Source organism: Carassius gibelio, chromosome A2, assembly GCF_023724105.1.
Source record: "Carassius gibelio isolate Cgi1373 ecotype wild population from Czech Republic chromosome A2, carGib1.2-hapl.c, whole genome shotgun sequence".
In the NCBI taxonomy this organism is placed as follows: Eukaryota; Metazoa; Chordata; class Actinopteri; order Cypriniformes; family Cyprinidae; genus Carassius; species Carassius gibelio.
Genome location: NC_068372.1, coordinates 6,558,388 through 6,578,372, shown reverse-complemented (window position 1 = coordinate 6,578,372; position 19,985 = coordinate 6,558,388). Strand labels below are relative to the sequence as shown.

Here is a 19,985-nt window from a genome sequence, read left to right as displayed (position 1 = left end):
TTGTAACATTCTGTGATTTATTTTAGAGTTCCAGTCCTTATGTTTGACTGTTAGGATGAACGGTGTTTCACTGTAGTGTTTGCTGTGTTCCAGACTTTGTGTTCAGTGCTGCGTTTTTTTGGAAATCAGTGTTTTTCAGTGGAAATGGGGAATCTCTGTCTCTCCGCTCCACTTGCATACGTTGTTCCAGTCTGACTTTCAGTCTGTGTGTTGGTTGGTGACATGTAAAACTTGATGCTTTGGCTTCTTATGGAACTATTTACATTGGCAGAGAAGAAATATACAAACTAACTGACCAACTTCTTTTAAAGTTATATTTCTGGGCTTCTATTAGACAGGACAGAAGGAGGAGAGACAGGACACACATTGAGAGGAAAAGACTTCAAAGTCAGGTCACCCGAGAAACATGTGAACCATGTCAGAATTATATGAAATAATATAGAAATATTTGTTTCCAGTATCTGAAAAATCGAAGTTACTTTTAACTAAACATTAAAATCTACATTTTAAAATAAATGCTTAGAATTGTTCAAGCTAATTACATTTGATGACATCACTAAGTGTGTTTAAATGCACAATAAAACAATAACAATCAAAACCTTCTTAATTAAAAAAAGTGTTTTATATGAGATTTGAATATATATCATTATATGATAGTGTTTTGTCCTGTTTTGAGATTACAGTGTAAAGAGACGTGCTCATAATGTGGACACTGAAAAACCTCTCAAAAATAGCATTTTAGCTGCTTAAATATACAGTGCAAAATTAGGGTGATGGGTAAAAATCTAGGTGCACTCATACTACTGTTCAAACATGTAGGGTTGGTAATCTTTTTCATTATTGACTGATAGATTGTTTGATTATTTGAAAGAAAATTATACTTTTATTCAGCAAAGATGCATTTAATTGACCAAAAGTGACAGTAAAGTAATTTTTTAAAATGCTGTTCTTTGGAACTTTATAAGAGATTTGAGATTAATAATAATAATAATAAAAAAGTTCCTTGAGCATATTGATTGGAGAAATTGAGCTTTGATCACAGGAATAAATTACATAATAAAATATATTCTTTACGTAATATTTCACAATGTTAATGTTTTTGAAAATAAGACCCCAAACTTTTGAATGGTAGTGTGTTTGTATATGTGTATATATGCATCTCTGGGTGTTAACTTAATTACTTGAGCACTCATGAACTTAACTTTATATACAGTATTGAATACTTTGACAGCGCAGCTATAAGTGATATAGTATTTGCATAAAATAACTTGAGTGGAATACTCCCTTTTTTTCTAGAGAGTGTGTGGCAGCCCACGAGGGTTGAATTTTACAGAAAAAGAGACAGAATTGGAGGCAGGAACATAGGCAGAAACAACACTACGTAATGTGACCTTACTTATTGAGAGCTTACGACGGTCTTTTTGACACACCACATCACGGAACATTTCTCTGAAGCGTGAAGACATGAGGTTATACAAGATGGGATTGACCACTGAGCTCAAGTAGAAGAAGACTCCAGAAAGAAGATGCACATACTGAAAGACATAGTGGTTCTCTGCAGTCCATTCATCAATGTAGCTCCACATGACACGATCGATGTGAAACGGGGCCCAGCAGATTCCAAACACAATCACCAATGCACCTGTCAAATACACACAAAGTGTATCAGAAATTACATGTAAATGTTTATAATAATTATTCCTTTTATACTATATTAAACCATGTTATGTTATAACTAACTTTAACTTTATTGTCCCCAAAGGGGAAAGTATCTTCGACAGCACTGCACTTGTTTGACACACACAACATGTTATGTTATGTTGTTATGTTATGTTATGTTATGTTATGTGTAATGTAATGTAATGTTATGTTATATGTAATGTAATGTTATGTTATGCTATATGTAATGTTATGTTATGTTATGTTATATGTAATGTAATGTTATGCTATGTTATATGTAATATAATGTAATGTAATGTTATGTTATGTTATGCTATGTTATGTGTAGTGTAATGTGATGTGATGTGATGTAATGTAATGTAATGTTATGTTATGTTATGTTGTTATGCTATATGTAATGTAATGTTATGTTATGTTATGATTTGCTATATGTTATGTTATGTTATGTTATATGTAATGTAATGTTATGTTATGTTATGTTATGTTATATGTTATGTTATGTTATGTTATGTTACGTTATGTTATGTGTAATGTGATGTAATGTAATGTTATGTTATGTTGTTATGCTATATGTAATGTAATGTAATGTTATGTTATGCTATGTTATATGTAATGTTATGTTATGTTATGTTATGTTATATGTAATGTAATGTAATGTTATGTTATGCTATATGTAATTTAATGTAATGTTATGTTATGTTATCTTATATGTAATGTAATGTAATGTAATGTAATGTAATGTTGTATGTTATGTTATGTTATGCTCTGCTATGTTATGTTATGTTATATGTTTTGTAATGTAATGTTATGTTATGTTATATGTAATATGTAATATGTTATATGTTATATGTCATGTTATGTTATGTTATGTGCAATGCAATGTAGTGTAATGTTATGTTATGTTATCTTTATGTAATATTATGTTATGTTATGTTATATGCAATGTAATGTTATGTTATGTTATGCTATATGTTATGTTATATGTAATGTAATGTTATGTTATGTGTAATGTATTGTAATGTTATGTTATGTTATGTTATATGTTATGTAATGTTATGTTATGTTATGTTATGTTATGTGTAATGCAATGTAATGTAATGAAATGTTATGTTATGTTATGTTATCTTTATGTAATGTTATGTTATGTTATGTTATATGCAATGTAATGTTATGTTATGTTATGCTATATGTTATGTTATGTTATATGTAATGTAATGTAATGTTATGTGTAATGTATTGTAATGTTATGTTATGTTATATGTTATGTTATGTTATGTTATATGTAATGTAATGTTATGTTATGTTATGTTTTGTGTATTGTAATGTAATGTAATGTTATGTTATGCTATATGTAATTTAATGTAATGTTATGTTATGTTATATGTAATTTAATGTTATGTAATGTTATGTTATGTTATGTGTATTGTAATGTAATGTTATGTTATGCTATATGTAATTTAATGTTATGTTATGTTATGTTATGTTATATGTAATGCAATGTAATGTAATGTTGTTATGTTATATGTAATGTAATGTTATGTTATGTTATGTGTATTGCAATGTAATGTAATGTTATGTAATGTTATGTTATATGTAATTTAATGTTATGTTATGTTATGTTATGTTATGTTATGTGTATTGTAATGTAATGTTATGTTATGTTATGCTATATGTAATTTAATGTTATGTTATGTTATGTTATGTTATATGTAATGCAATGTAATGTAATGTTGTTATGTTATATGTAATGTAATGTTAGGTGTAATGCAATGTAATGTTATGTTATCTTTATGTTATGTTATGTTATATGTAATGTTATGTTATGTTATGTGTAATGTAATGTTAGGTTATGTTATGTTATGCTATATGTTATGTTATGTTATGTGTAATGTAAAGTAATGTAATGTAATGTAATGTTATGTTATTTTATGTTATGTTATATGTAATGCAATGTAATGTAATGTAATGTTGTTATGTTATATGTAATGTAATGTTAGGTGTAATGCAATGTAATGTTATGTTATGTTATGTTATATGTAATGTAATGTAATGTTATGTTATGCTATATGTAATTTAATGTAATATTGTTATGTTATGTTATGCTATGTTATATGTAATGTAATGTTATCTTTATGTTATGTTATGTTATATGTAATGTTATGTTATGTTATGTTATGTGTAATGTAATGTTAGGTTATGTTATGCTATATGTTATGTTATGTTATGTTATGTGTAATGTAAAGTAATGTAATGTAATGTAATGTTATGTTATGATATGTTGTATGTAATGTAATGTAATGTTATGTTATGTTATGTTATATGTTATGTTATGTTATGATATGTTATGTTATGTTATGTTATGTTATGTTATATGTAATGTAATGTTATGTTATGTTATGTGTAATGTATTGTAATGTAATGTAATGTTATGTGTAATGCAATGCAATTTAATGCAATGTAATGTAATGTTATGTTATGTTATGTGTGGTGTAATGTGATTTGATGTAATGTTATGTTATGTTCTGTTATGTTGTTATGCTGTATGTAATGTTATGTTATGTTATGTTATATGTAATGTAATGTTATGTTATGCTATATGTAATTTAATGTAATGTAATGTTATGTTATGTTATGTTATGTAATGCTATGTTATATGTTTTGTAATGTAATGTTATGTTATGTTATGTTATGTGTAATGCAATGGAATGTTATGTTATCTTTATGTTATGTTTAGTTATGTTATGTTATATGTAATGTAATGTTATGTTATGCTATACTATGTTATGTTATGTTATGTTATGTTATATGTAATGTAATGTAATGTAATGTTATGTTATATTATGTTATATGTAATGTAATGTAATGTAATGTTATGTTATGTTATATGTAATGTAATGTAATGTAATGTAATGTTATGTGTGATGTAATGTAATGTAATGTAATGTTATGTTATATGTAATGTAATGTAATGTTATGTTATATGTTATATGTTATGTTATGTTGCGTGTAATGTAATGTAATGTTATGTAATGTTATGTTATTTTATGTTGTTATACCATGGAATCCAGCTAGTTCCAAATCAGTTGAATCACCAATTTATATGAATGTGCTGCTTTCATTGATGCAAATCTCTCTTTCTCTCTCTCTCTCACACACACACACACACATACACACGCACACAAAGAGGAGATCGCAGATAAAACTATAAAAACATCACAATAATCCACAAGTAATCCACACCACTCCAGTCCATTATTTAAGTTCTTGTGAGGAAAGCTAATTTATGTAAGAGACAAATTTATCAAGACTTTTTAAACTTCAGACAGAAAAAAATACCCTATCCAAGTCCCCTATCTATAATGTTTCTCTCTTCATCTTGCTCTGAATCAGGAGAGAAATATTCACAGATCAACCACTGTTTGCAAGTAAAAACCATTCTAAACAGTTATTGTCATGTTTTTATCAGCTGTTTTGACTCTCGTTCTGACGGCACCCATTCACTGCAGAGGATCCATTACTAACAAGTGATGGTAAGCTGCATTTCTCCAAATCTGGGCTGATAGAAACAAACTCATCTGCATCTTGGATGGCCTGAGAGCGAGTAAATGTTCAGCAAAACATCATTTTTGGGTGAACTTCCTTTAATAGTCATTACAAAAACGGCTATGAATAGTGACGTTAGTTCTGGGAAAAGTTCTAACATCATCTGTTTGTAGATGACACTATTGTTTTATCTGATGCAAGGACATTCACACATTTAAGTGTGCTTTAAGTGTCCAGATACACTTATAATGTGTTTAAATCTATAAAACAAAACTGTTACTCCTGGCATGCATCTGCTCTACTGACAGTGTTTATGAACTTGAGAATACATGACTTAAGTATTTTGTTTGTATCTCAGTATCAAAGTAAATGTTGAAATTAGTTGAGGATGGCCACACAGCGTAGTGCTGACCAGCTATTACAATAAGCCAGATGTAGACTGACGCTATTACTAAATCAGATCCCCTTTGTATTTACAATAACATGACATGAGGCTGATAAAGCACAGATGAGAATTTTCTGTTTATCAGCACAGATTATTAACAGAGTCCCTTGAGTTTTCTACAATTGTAAAACTCAAGTGTTCTCAAGTATTCTGATTAGTAATCAGTATCCTCCAGCTTCCGCTAGCTGCTGTACAAGTGTTCACGAGAGAGTGGTGTTCCAGTGGATGACGTAGAATGTAGGCATAACATAAGTTCCAGTGAGAAAAAGTTTTGTTTACAGGAGCAAAGGAAGCAAAATTTCTGTAAAACTAGTCTCCTCTTGCCTTATATCAAAATCCTCTGAAAATGTTCTTTGCAAATCCTCGTTATGCTTTGTTTTGCTTTCTCCTCTACACTTCCACGTTCATTACATCTCACCAGAGCTTGTACCAAGCCTACATCCTCAGTCATCCTTTATTAACTTGACTGACTTTATTAACACCCCTTCGAGCTGTGTGGGACACTTTTTATGATGGATGGATGCACTCTATTGTACTTCTATTGAAAAGTAACACCTATTCACTGACTTCATAAAGCTTAGGAGTTCCAGGACATGATAGTAAAAATTGATAGCCTGAATGCACTGTAAGTTGCTTTGGATAAAAGCTAAATGCATAAATTGAATAATTTTTTTTTATTTAATATATATATATATATATATATATATATATACTCTGATTAGATTTGCCTGAAAGAAGAAAGTCATATACATCTAGGATGCCTTGAGCCTGAGTAAATCATGGGGTAATTGAAATTTTTGGGTGGACTATCCCTTTAACATCCTGTTTACAGAATCAGGCCTTATGTGTTTTTTTTAGTAGTGGGCCATTATCGGTGTTAACGTGCTGCGTTAACGCGAGACTCTTATCGGGCGATAAAAAAAATATAGCCATTAATCTATTCTCAAAGTTGGATTGGGAGCTGGGTCTATACTAAGCAAGCTATGATGACTTTCACCTTGATATTTTATATAACCGACTGACTGAGGTCAGCCTAAAAAGATGCTCAGGACAGTTGACGGGCCACTGCTGTGTACCGTCATTTTTTTCACGTTTTTACGCCTTACGGCTTGTCCATTTAAATATTAAAGCATCCAAAAACAAGACGCAGAAAAGCTGAACGGAGTAGCTGGTTACTAGCGCTGTGTTCGGTGCAGAGAGAGAGAGAGAGAGAGAGACAGCGACACTGAACCGAGCTCTCTTCTGCGAAGTTCTCCTATAAGCTCCTCCTGCACCTGAACGAACAAATACAAATCGCAGTTTGAACGAACAAAAAGATGTGAAAGAGCCCAATTCAGTACTTGCGGTGTTCTGGTGTTCAGGGCTCATGCAGAGAAAGGCGTCTCCAAATGCTTGAACATCGAATTTGCTTATTTTTGCTCTTGTGTCGACAAATACATAAAAAATGTGTCAAAATATCCACCTTGGAAATTATGCTCGAAAAAACTGTCAGTTATTTCTTAAGTGAAAGTAAACAGTTGAGGAAAAAAATGGGATGTGTATAATATTGGATGTGTTCACCGTCTCTTAAAGTGACCGCGTCTAATTTAGCGACTGGCTGCTGTAATGTTAATCCAAGAAAATGAAAATCACTCACTGCTCTTGACTTAATTACTTTGTAGTTTTAACAGTCAAACCAAAAATTATTCAGACACCAGATATAATTTTTGATATATATAGCAAAACTGTAATAATGTGAGAAATGTTAAAGGTGTCTCAATAAATGTAGATTTGATTGTATATATTTCATTTTTACATTGAAGACTATCCAGTGCTATTTTACATTTAATTATTTGGTTTCTGTACCTTGACACCTACAAACCTGAAAAAAACTTAAACATTGGTGTGAAACAGGCATAAGGGTGTTTGCACCTTGTGCAATGTGGAATTAGTTTACAGCTTTTTCAAGCACTTTGTGATGCATTTTGGAAACAGGAGATGAGCTTTTTCTAAAAGCTTGATAAACCCCTTCTCAAAGACTTACTGTTTGTCAATTTTATTTGGGTAACACACATATTCTGAATGCCTTTGTCAGAATTCAAATTAGCCATTTTAATCTAGATTAATTTCCAGATCACAGTGAGATTAATCTAGATTAAAAAAATTAATGTATGCTCACCACTAGTTTTTTTATTTATTTTATTTTTTATCACTGTTGCAGTAGCTCCGGAACATATATAGGTACAAAAAATATTTTTGTAATTATTTTTCTGTTATTTTTGGGTTGGAGACCACTGCTTAAACCCATACTAGCATACCAACAGCTGGTGTAGAAGGGGAAACAGGACTCACAGAGCATTTTTGTGACTTGCCCATGGCGTGCCCTCTGATTTACCCCATCTTGATTGAGCCCAATCTGTGAATCAAAACACTGGCGTTCTCGATGCAGCTGCAGGCCGATCAGCACATACAGGACAGTGATGGTCAGCATCGGCAGGATGAAGAACAGCAGAGCCGTCACCTGCACCAGCCAGTTGTAGATCCACCTATCATGCACCAGGGTACACACACTCGAATCGGGGAAAGTGAGTCCAAAACGGGGTTTTAACATATCCACACCATGCAGACTGGTGTTGGGCAAGGCACACAAGAGTGAGACAGCCCATAGCACAAGGATAACGCGCTTGGCATGAGCTTGCGTTGCCATGTGTTTGGCCTGCAGAGGATGCACCACCGCTCTGTAGCGCTCAACGCTCAAGGCGGTCACGTTTAGCACAGAGGCAAAGCAGACCGTCTCGAACAGGCAGGTTTTGAAGTAGCAGCCAGCGATGCCAAACAGAAAGGGATAGTTGCTCCAGAGTTCATAAAGCTCCAGTGGTAGACCAAGGAACAGCACGAGGAGGTCAGAAATGGCCAAGCTGAACAGGTAGTAGTTTGTGGTTGTGCGCATCACACGGTGACGGGCGATGACTATACAAGTCAGGCTGTTGCCCAGCACGCCGACTACAAAGATGAGCAGGTAGGTGACGCACATAGGCAGGAAGAAGGGTGAGCGGCAAGGGCCCAGGTTCTTCTCCAGGAAAGCACGGCGGCTCAGACAGAGGTCGGACTGGTTCACCGTTCTGATGTGACATTCGTCCTCTCTGGTGGAGCACCATGATGCATTCACAGCTGCGTACAGCGAGTCTGGAGACGAACAGTTGTACTGGATCATTGATTATCACCAGGAAATGACCTGCAGATGTTACAACAAACAGAAAAAGCCTGCATTTATTTGATCAAAAGTACAGTAAAAACAATATGATGTCACTCTATAGTTCAATTAATAAAGATGGTTTTAGATGCTTTAGAGCTGTGGAATAGGGGACTGTACAGATTATAAGTTTTTCAGGGTCAAAACATAGTTCAACGTGTTTTTGAAGGGAACATGCTGGGGATATTTCATCCCAACTTTTGGATCAAATATGGACTAACCCAACCGTTGGGTTAAATATTTACATTCATTTTTTAACCCAAACGTTTAGTTAGTCCATATTTGACGCCAAGTTGGATTGAAACAAACAACCCAGCACTTTCTAGAGTGCAACAACCTTCCAGTCACTCTCAAGAAAGCAAAGGGAATCAATGTTTACATCAATAAGTTTACAGCATGGTACAAAAAGTGGTTGTGGTCTATACAGCTAATTTTGCCCTTCATGACAACTGTGAGGGGCGTGGATTTATTTTTGTAACTCATCCTTATAAATTATATTGAGCGTGTTCTGCATAATTAAGGGTGTGGCCACTTGAGTGACAGGTGGATTGCCGCTGCTGTCACTAGTGTTGAGCTAGTAGGCGTGGTTTCAGCAACCAGCTCCGCCCACCTCCCACCTCTTTGACCAATTACGATCATCCAGGAGTGACAAACAGTGAGGAGCTGCCATGATGGCAACTGTCGGCTCCGCCCACTTTAGGCCTCAGAAATGCTCTTGAGAAAACCTACGGGTCATGTCAAAGACACTATGTCCATGTTATTTTACAGTCTCTTTTTCCACCGCTGTGCCGTGGTTTCGACTGGTGTATATTCTGAGCAGTAACAGTTAGGTCTCTTGTATACATTTCAGTTAAAATTAGAGTAAACAGACCCAAACCAAACTGAATAAACATATTCATTTATGGTATGAGATGTTTAAATTTGTAGTGCTCAGTCCTGAAGATTTCAGTTCCTGTTCTTACTTACTTTTAGTTTGTACTTAAGGATGGAAATAAAAAGCGTGTTTGTTTTTGTGGTTATCATTGTATTTAGTTGGACAGGTTGTAAGAAACCCTGCTAAGATGTTTTAGGACCACTTCTGGAGAAGTTTATATAATCTAAGTTCAGTCTTTAAAAGCTTTGTGTTTTTTTTTCTCCCGTAGGCTGAATTAAATTTGACCCCTTTCTTCCTTTATATTCAGTCTGGATATTCTACATTATTTTAATTTTTAGAAGACATAATGTAACTTTCTACATGATATCGAAAGAGTACAACTGTTCTGCCGAACAGAATTCATTCAAAATAAACATCTATCAATAAACAGATGCATACTCACAGCATATAAAAGCATTCATGATAAATAAGCATTTGTCATAGATACATTAGCATCACCAATAATAAGGCATTTTAAAACATCCTTTAAATAATAAAATAAAAAATTATAAATAAAAGTAGGAATGAATTTTTGACTTGTTTCAAAATTGGTAATAGATCAACCTAGATAAACATTTTGGTTGGCAGATGTTCAAATTGTTATCACATACAAAATTATCTTTGTAGCATTCGTTTAATAAAAACGTGTTTCCACAATCCCTAAATTGCAGTAGTTTAATAGTTGACACTTAAAGTAAACTCTATTTTACACTGCAAGCATCTAACAGTGTAAAGTTCAAATGCTTTGGTCATTTTTATTTATTTATTTGTAAACCTTCAAATGAATAAACCAATTTGTAACAAGCCTAAATGAGAATCTTGGTTTGCAAAGATTGAAAATGTCTGTGTTAGACAAAAAGGACACTTTTTTTTTTTGTAATGAAAATAAGTGTTTAAAATATTTCAATTCATTGCTCTTCACACAAGTTTGAAAGGAAAAGGAGAATAAAGCAAACGTACCTGAACAGAATCTTGTTGTTTCTCAGACTGGTGTTCCTGAACGACTGCTTCTCATGACTGTCCTTCCTCTCAGTTCCTCCACAGATGAAATCTGACATTACACTCAGCACAGAAGAGAGCTGTTCACTACACCTACTAACTCTCTCCACAACGTCTCCTCCTCCTTATAGTGAGATGGATGACCTTTCATGTGCCTTCAGTGTTTTTTACGTATGATCAGTGGAATGTCCAGTGTGTATATTTCACCAATGCAGTCGCACTATGAATTATCTTTCACTGGCTTTCAACCAAGAACAATGAAGTCTTACCCTATTATGTCATGCATGTTTATATACAAAGCTGACACCACATTTTTTATGAATGATTTTACAAAACAAAACAAAAATTTTATACTTGCAGTATAATAAATATATATTCTTATCAAATATGAAATATCTCATTTAAAAAAGCTTAAAACGTATTTGTTTTGCCCATCTTTTACTTTAATGACAGCATGAGACTCCACAAGTTTGTGAATAACCTGATGATCCATGCATGATTCCAGCGTGATCTGACAAAGATGCAAAGAAGAAGGGAAATCTAGTTTTGTTCAGAGTAGTTTAAATGCTTAATGTAACACATTTGCTAACGTTTGATCAGTGATCTAAAAATAGTGTACAACCTTAATTATTTCTTCTCCATTTCACTTTTTTCAAAATCCTAAAATGCTTCTTTTTTCTAGTTTAATAAAATCCAATCCACAAAACGGTGTTCAGAATTGCACCAATAATAACTGTAGCTGATTGTAAACTGAGTTGAAAATTTTGATAATTATTGTTATATTACTGACAATTATAAGTGTGTATGACCCTTGCCAAAATGAATTGTGCTTAATTGTACTGAATTTACATTGAAAGTGTACACATATAAACTATCTATAAAATAACATTTAATCTATGTTGAAAAAGTGTATGTTTTAACAATAATTTGAAATAAAAAGCTGTATTTTAAAGTACATTTTCAGTCATTACACACATAGTGAAGCATGTAAAGTAATTAATTATAGTTTTCACTGTAGTGTGTTATTTGATTTAACATTTAAAATTAACAAAAGTAAAAATCTACTAAATCGCAATAATTTTTTTTTTATTAAATTTGGATTTAATTTCAGCTAACATAATTAAGAGTCATAAAAAACATTCCATTCACTTTGCACTTGAGTATATCATTTTAAAGCACTTTTGTGCATGAGTATATTTATTTTTTAAAGAATGCTAAAGTGCAATTCTTTGTAAACATTTTGAGTGGAGAAAAAAGAAAGTGGCATTTTCTGCAATAATAATCAATGCCATGTCCCTCAAATGGTGTTGACTCTTTGTGGTGTCTGATAACCCTAAAAGGAGGCTTGTGGTACGCTGACAGTGTTTTGGAAACTCTCCACCATTCAGCACAAGCAGAGGAAAACTCAAGACTGTGACTCTGTGCTGCGAGAGGTCACATCCCACAGAGACTTTTATTACATTGGATACCTTATACCCAGCTCAAAGAACACGAATCAATGTCTAAAATATTAAGATATGCTTTTTATAATTACTGTATTCCAGCTCAACATGGCCAGTGACCTTAAAGATTCATAAATTGTCAGGATAGTTCATGCAAAAATTAATATTAATTCATCATTTATTCGCTCTCAAGTTGTTTAAAATCTGTATGAGTTTCAAAAACACAAAAGAAGATAATGGAGGATGCTGGGAAACAAACCATTGACTTCCATTGTATGGGAAAAAATACTATAGAAGTCAATGGCTTCCGTCAGCTGCTTGGTTGCATACTTTCTTTAAAAATCAATTTTCTTTATTTTTTGGGTAAACAATCCCATAATACTAAACACATATAGTGTAAAGCTACTGTATGGTGTAACATTAGTTCACTTCTTTCATGCTTGATTTTGTTATAGACTTGTCTTAAACAAGCTGTGCCAAACTGTAGTGTCTGCTAAATCTTTCAAAAATCGTTCTGGCTTTTGTTGGGCATCTAGAGGAGCGTCACATACTACAGCATGGAAACACTGTGTGGCAGAGCTTGCTGTTTATCTGAAGGATAACTTTGTCTTCTGACGTCTCCGGGAGGAAGCTTTCCTCAAGTGGCTGTCTGTTCTGGCTCTGTGCACTCAATCCTGACCAGCTCCCAAACTGTGAAGTGACGGGGACAGTATTAGCCATGTGATAATCCGACAGTAATATATTTCCTCATGACTGGAGAATTATTCAGTGCTACTTGACAAACGTCATACGAGCCGTCGCAGGTGTTTTATCCATGATTTATTTCAAATAAACCAGTTCAGCTCAAATGAGTTTGAATTCTTATGCAAATTAGGTTGAAATTTTCAATTGTTTTTGTCAAAGAGAATCAAATTGAATGTCTCCTGTGCAAATGCCATGGAGCCTGTGTTCTTATGTCTAGACATCAGCTCAGTCAAAGTTAATGATTTGCCATTCATGCAGGGGAGACTGGGGCTAGTTGTCACACTTACATACACACATTCAATAGAAACATGATACTTGCCTTTAATCATCTTTGTGTTTTCATTAATACTGAGATTCAATGTGAAACTAGATTATACATTTTAATGTTATGGGAAATTAATTGCAATTAATTACAGAAAAATGTATGAAAAACCATATGAGATGTAATGTATGAAAAATGAAATGTCTGAAAAATGTATGAAAAACCAACTGAGACCCAGTAGCAGGACATGTTATCACACTATATCATGCAATTTATCCACAAATCACAAAACTACAAAAGTTACTCAACATAACAATTTAGCAATAAAGCAATTAAAGAAAAAGCAAAAATGTAAAAGGTAATGAGCAAAAATATAAATGCAACTGATGTGACAACCTGCTCTAATCTGACCTTTATTAAAAATACTCTTGTTCAATCTTTCATTAACAAAATACATTAATGACATAGCTGATTCTTGTCTAAAATGTATCCCAGTGTTTTATTTCTTATTTATTTGAGTGTGTTTTACCCAGCAACTACACTGTAAAAAGTTTAACTATTATTTACTCAATTTTTTTGGTGAAACATTTTTACACTCAAAAAAATTGAGTAAATTTTAAAGCTGTGAAATCAATGAAATATACTGTTTAAATTGAGTAATTGGCAGTAAAAAAAATAAGTAAATCTGAATAACTGAATTACTTTATATGAGAAATAAAATTAATTAGATATAATCAAAACTATAAAACACCACAACTGTAATTTTATGTAAAATAAACAAAAAATATTGAGTAGATATAATTGAAATATTGGATGAAATTTAACCAAACAAATGTGCTATGTTTACTACATGTAAAAGTGAATTTAACTTAATATTGGACTATAAATTATCAAAATGTTGCATTCACTTTTTTTTTTTTACACTATTTACCCTTTATATTTAATATAATAAAACCAAATAAAGAAAGAAACACATTTTTTATTGAAAATTTATTTGTAAATTAAACATAAGAAAAAGTCTAAAATCAACCTTTGAAACATTTTATCCATTTTAATATTCCAGTAGATTGCAAAAAATTAAAACTGTAAAGTAGCCATAAGGGAAATGATTAAACCTTATGAAACATTTCATCCATCTTAGTATTCAAGTAGATTACATGTAAAATAGGATAGCCGTAAGAGAAATGACATCTTACTTTGTTCCTGGTGCATACCAGCCATTTGCAGTCACACTCAACATTAAACCATAAAATAAATAAAAGCAACACTTACATCAATATTAAAAGGGATAGTTCACCCAAAAAGATGATGTTGTCATAATGTACTCGCCCCCCCGGGTTGTCCCAAATCTGTACGAGTTTTTTTCTTCTGTTGAACACAAAATATATTTTAATGAATGTTGGTTAACAGACAGTTGAAAGTTGCCATTGACTTCCATTGTAGGAAAAAAAAAAGTATACTATGCAAAGTCAATGGCAACCTTTAACTGCGTTAACAAACACTCTTTAATACTTGGCTGAATGTCACGTCACTTAAAATATATTTTGTGTTCAACAGAAGAAAGAAACTCGTACAGGTTTGGGACAAATTGAGGGAGAGTACATTATTCCAACATCAACTTTTTGGGTGAACTATCCCTTCAACAGAATTAATCCGATAACAGAAACACTTCCATCAGGAATACCCATTCTGTGGGATGATCGTGAACCACTACTATGCAAGAAGATCATTTTTTAACCTCTGAACATTAACAGAGTTTTGGAGGATCCAGCTCAAGAAACAGTTTTTGGAACAACTCAAGTGAGTACAGGTCATTCTCAAAAAATTAGCATATTGGGATGAAGTTCATTATTTTCCATAATGTAATGATAAAAATTAAACTTTCATATATTTTAGATTCATTGCACACCAACTGAAATATTTCAGGTCTTTTATTGTTTTAATACTGATGATTTTGGCATACAGCTCATGAAAACCCAAAATTCCTATCTCAAAAAATTAGCATATCATGAAAAGGTTCTCTAAACGAGCTATTAACCTAATCATCTTAATCAACGAATTAACTCTAAACACCTGCAAAAGATTACTGAGGCTTTTAAAAACTCCCAGCCTGGTTCATTACTCAAAACCGCAATCATGGGTAAGACTGCCGACCTGACTGCTGTCCAGAAGGCCATCACTGACACCCTCAAGCAAGAGGGTAAGACACAAAAATAAATTTCTGAACGAATAGGCTGTTCCCAGAGTGCTGTATCAAGGCACCTCAGTGGGAAGTCTGTGGGAAGGAAAAAGTGTGGCAAAAAACGCTGCACAACGAGAAGAGGTGACCGGACCCTGAGGAAGATTGTGGAGAAGGACCGATTCCAGACCTTGGGGGACCTGCGGAAGCAGTGGACTGAGTCTGGAGTAGAAACATCCAGAGCCACCATGCACAGGCGTGTGCAGGAAATGGGCTACAGAGAAGCAGCACTGGACTGTTGCTCAGTGGTGCAAAGTACTTTTTTCGGATGAAAGCAAATTTTGCATGTCATTCGGAAATCAAGGTGCCAGAGTCTGGAGGAAGACTGGGGAGAAGGAAATGCCAAAATACCTGAAGTCCAGTGTCAAGTACCCACAGTCAGTGATGGTCTGGGGTGCCATGTCAGCTGCTGGTGTTGGTCCACTGTGTTTTATCAAGGGCAGGGTCAATACAGCTAGCTATCAGGATATTTTGGAGCACTTCATGCTTCCATCTGCTGAAAAGCTTTATGGAGATGAAGATTTTGTTTTTCAGCACGACCTGGCACCTGCTCACAGTGCCAAAACCACTGGTAAATGGTTTACTGACCATGGTATTACTGTGCTCAATTGGCCTGCCAACTCTCCTGACCTGATCCCCATAGAGAATCTGTGGGATATTGTGAAGAGAAAGTTGAGAGACGCAAGACTCAACACTCTGGATGAGCTTAAGGCCGCTATCGAAGCATCCTGGGCCTCCATAACACCTCAGCAGTGCCACAGGCTGATTGCCTCCATGCCACGCCACACTGAAGCAGTCATTTCTGCAAAAGGATTCCCGACCAAGTATTGAGTGCATAACTGAACATAATTATTTGAAGGTTGACTTTTTTTTGTATTAAAAACACTTTTCTTTTATTGGTCAGATGAAATATGCTAATTTTTTGAGATAGGAATTTTGGGTTTTCATGAGCTGTATGCCAAAATCATCCGTATTAAAACAATAAAAGACCTGAAATATTTCAGTTGGTGTGCAATGAATCTAAAATATATGAAAGTTTAATTTTTATCATTACATTATGGAAAATAATGAACTTTATCACAATATGCTAATTTTTGGAGAAGGACCTGTATTTGTGGGTCTTGGGATATCTCAAATCCAATGTGACTCCCAAAAGATAGCAGCAGGCTCTGCTGAGATTCCCAAGGTTATGTCGCTGACTGCCCCATCATTGTTCCGAAGGATGTAGATTTTTATGACCTCCTCTGCCAACTCTGCTTGTACGAAGACGGGTAGATCAGCTGAACCCTACAGGCAAATTTTAAAGATAACTGGTTAGAGCTAACATTCAAACCTGAATGTTACAAGAAAGTGACAAATACACAAAACAAATAGCACCTGAAGAAGCAAACATTCTGTTGGACCATATGATAGGTAAAATCTCAAACAAAGTTTACTAGGGGGAGGAGTTGCAAAAATTAACAGCATTATTCTTAACAAGAGGACAGGTTAATTTTCTACATAGGGACATTTATTTTTAACAATAAACCTAAAAGAAAAATGAAAAGAGACCAACTCCAAGCTTCTATGCTGTAAATCAATGCTATAGGCTTTTATTGAGGTCCGCATTATTTCAACCAATTTCTTTATAACAAAAAGGCTTGTTTAACTGCACTACTTGTAAAAAATATGCGTTGCATTAACCCTCACACTCAACCCTTAACCCTCTAAATAATTCTGTGGCTTAGTAAATATTACAGTAATATTTAACTTTATTAACTTAATAAAATCTCTGAATATAGTTTACTTGATTATACAAAAGATGGCTTTCCTGTAGCTCAAACAGTAGAGCGTCGGCGCTAGCAAAAATTGATAAGATTGTAAATGTGTACAGTACCTTGAAATGCAATGTAAGTTGCTTTGGATAAAAGCGTCTGCCAAATGCATGAATGTAAAAATATTAACTGACTAAAAATACAACAGTTAATTTTATCTAAAATGTACAGTTATATTTTATTTTATTTTTTCCACTAAAACAATTTAGTATTTGACTAACAAATTGTTTATTTATAATACACATAATATATTTGTGAAATTTCTATCAAACTATTTAAGGATGGAAAATTAAACTGATCTGTTTCAGGGAACAAAAATATTACTTAATTCAAATCAAAATGAGTATATTTAAACACACTCTTAATAAATTTAGTAAGTTTACTCAATTAAAACAATGTACCCCTCCCCCAGCCTCCGCTGTCCTTCAATACCCACCAGGTCTGGATTTGTTACATTAAAAAGCTTACGGTTTTCAAACTTTTGACCGATATTGTATGTGATCTAGGTTTCAGTGCACTAGAATGATTTTACAACGGAGCAGGCCTTAAACTGGCTGACTCCCTATAGTGGGAGCTGATTAAAACGCACCAGTCTATGTTATGTCCACGCCATTTTAAATACTTTTGCATGGCGTATTCGTAGTGGTGATTTAAGAGCTCATACTTGAGTTCATGTAGTAATTATGATGTTTTACAAAAACATGACTGCTTTTTACAAGACAGAATGTTGTCATTTGAAAGTTCATAAATGATGTGTTCCCTTTTGACAAGCCACTGACCCCAAAGGGGAACCTGTACAAAATCGTTTTCCATTGAGCATGTATAGTTATAGTTGCTGGACCACGGTTACACTTATCGTTAGACTTTCAAATGGAGGTTGAAATAAACGGTGATCCAAATAGTACCAACGTTAACCCACTCCAAAAAAAAAAAAAAAAAACTAACATACATATGGCTGCCCCACTAACTAACTTAGAAAACTACACTGTTATGTACACGTACACATGGTCAATGTTTAATCAACTTTTGAATACATTATTGCAAATATACATAGTTATAAAATGACTACGTTACTTACAGGAAATTCGAGTAATGCTGTTCACGTCGTTGCTGAGAAAAGCAGTCCTTCAGTGACAGGTGCCTCTTGCTTGAGCCGCGAAACTTATTAAACTTCTTAAGATGACGCAAAATACAAACACAATTGTTAGGAAATCCTTAATAATTAACTTCTGAATTAAACATTTCAAACATAATTAGTATTAGCTGGCTAAATTACACCACGTACCACGATATGAGAGGAGTGCGGGTCTTGCCGTTGCTGAGGAAAGCCGTCCTTCACGTGACTTCGATTAAGCTACGAAACTTGTTGAATATGACGTAAAATACAAAGACAATTGTTAGGAAATGCTTAATAATTATTAACTTTTTAATAAAGTGTTACAAACGTAAGTAGGATTAGCTGACTAACGTTACTTACCAGGAGTTGTGAGGAGTATGGCTAGTCGATGTGGCTTCTGAGGAGAGCAGATTTTTTTTTTCCTGCGGAGCGGAGCTGCACACGTGATCACTTTAGCCGCGAAATTTACTCAATTTATTAAGTTGGCTTGAGAGAGCCAACTTACTGATATTGTATTTAAACTTCTTATTAAGTTGGCTTGAGAGAGCCAACTTACTGATATTGTATTTAAACTTCTTATTAAGTTGGCTTGAGAGAGCCAACTTACTGATATTGTATTTAAACTTCTTATTAAGTTGGCTTGAGAGAGCCAACTTACTGATATTGTATTTAAACTTCTTATTATTAAGTTGGCTTGAGAAAGCCAACTTACTGATATTCTATTTAAACTTATTAAGTTGGCTTGAGAGAGCCAACTTACTGATATTCTATTTAAACTTATTATTATTATTATTATTATTCTTCTGAGACTAAAATTTTCAACTGCTACTCCTCCTAGAGCTTTAACTCTACAGACTCCAAACTCAGCCCAGATCTTCAAACTGATCTGAAGTTAGTTGCTATATCTTTTTAGACTGATCGGACTTATACTTTTCATAAAACTGAAGATTAAAAATCATAAAAACTCCCATAGACTTGCATTGAAAAGCCTCTGCTCAACTGAACATTCCGTCAAACTCAAACTGTCAAAAATTCAAATCTAAACACACTGAAGCCCATTAAACTCATAGTCTATGTACTATGTACATATTGAATGTACTATTACTAACCCATTCAAACTCATTCAAACTCATCTATCATATCATATATATTTATCTATCTATCTATCTATCTATCTATCTATCTATCTATCTATCTATCTATCTATCTATAATCTGTCTGTTTCTAATCTATCTATCTATCTATAATCTGTCTGTTTCTAAACTATCTATCTATCTATCTATCTATCTATCTATCTATCTATCTATCTATCTATCTTTCTATAATCTGTCTGTTTCTAATCTATCTATCTATCTATCTATCTATCTATCTATCTATCTATCTATCTATCTATCTATCTATCTATAATCTGTCTGTTTCTAATCTATCTATCTATCTATAATCTGACTGTTTCTAATCTATCTATCTATCTATCTATCTATCTATCTATCTATCTATCTATCTATCTATCTATCTATAATCTGTCTGTTTCTAATCTATCTATCTATCTATAATC

At 33.3% G+C, this 19,985-nt stretch overlaps 1 protein-coding gene and 1 long non-coding RNA gene across 3 annotated transcripts in view; both read right to left on the bottom strand.

The window, feature by feature from the left end:
• The window catches only part of LOC128025216 (neuromedin-U receptor 1-like), a 12,359-nt gene extending 1,473 nt beyond the window's left edge, over nucleotides 1-10,886 (bottom strand). The window contains exons 1-4 of one of the 2 annotated variants that reach the window (XM_052611352.1): nucleotides 10,774-10,886; nucleotides 8,000-8,882; nucleotides 1,397-1,642; nucleotides 1-255 (exon numbers count right to left, since the gene is read on the bottom strand). The exon at nucleotides 1-255 is cut by the window's left edge and continues 1,473 nt beyond it. In XM_052611352.1, the coding sequence (XP_052467312.1) occupies nucleotides 248-255; nucleotides 1,397-1,642; nucleotides 8,000-8,861 (1,116 nt within the window). In that variant the 5' untranslated portion in view covers nucleotides 8,862-8,882; nucleotides 10,774-10,886 and the 3' untranslated portion in view covers nucleotides 1-247. Of the gene's footprint in view, nucleotides 256-1,121; nucleotides 1,643-7,999; nucleotides 8,883-10,773 lie in introns of those variants that run through there. The other variant, XM_052611345.1, reaches the window with a different exon arrangement.
• Nucleotides 10,887-15,486: 4,600 nt separating this feature from the next.
• On the bottom strand, nucleotides 15,487-18,785 carry LOC128023163 (uncharacterized). The gene is made up of 3 exons (XR_008186019.1): nucleotides 18,599-18,785; nucleotides 18,392-18,486; nucleotides 15,487-16,786 (listed from the first exon to the last, which is right to left on the bottom strand). It is a non-coding gene; the product is annotated as an uncharacterized LOC128023163 (long non-coding RNA).
• Between the last annotated feature and the right edge of the window lie 1,200 nt (nucleotides 18,786-19,985).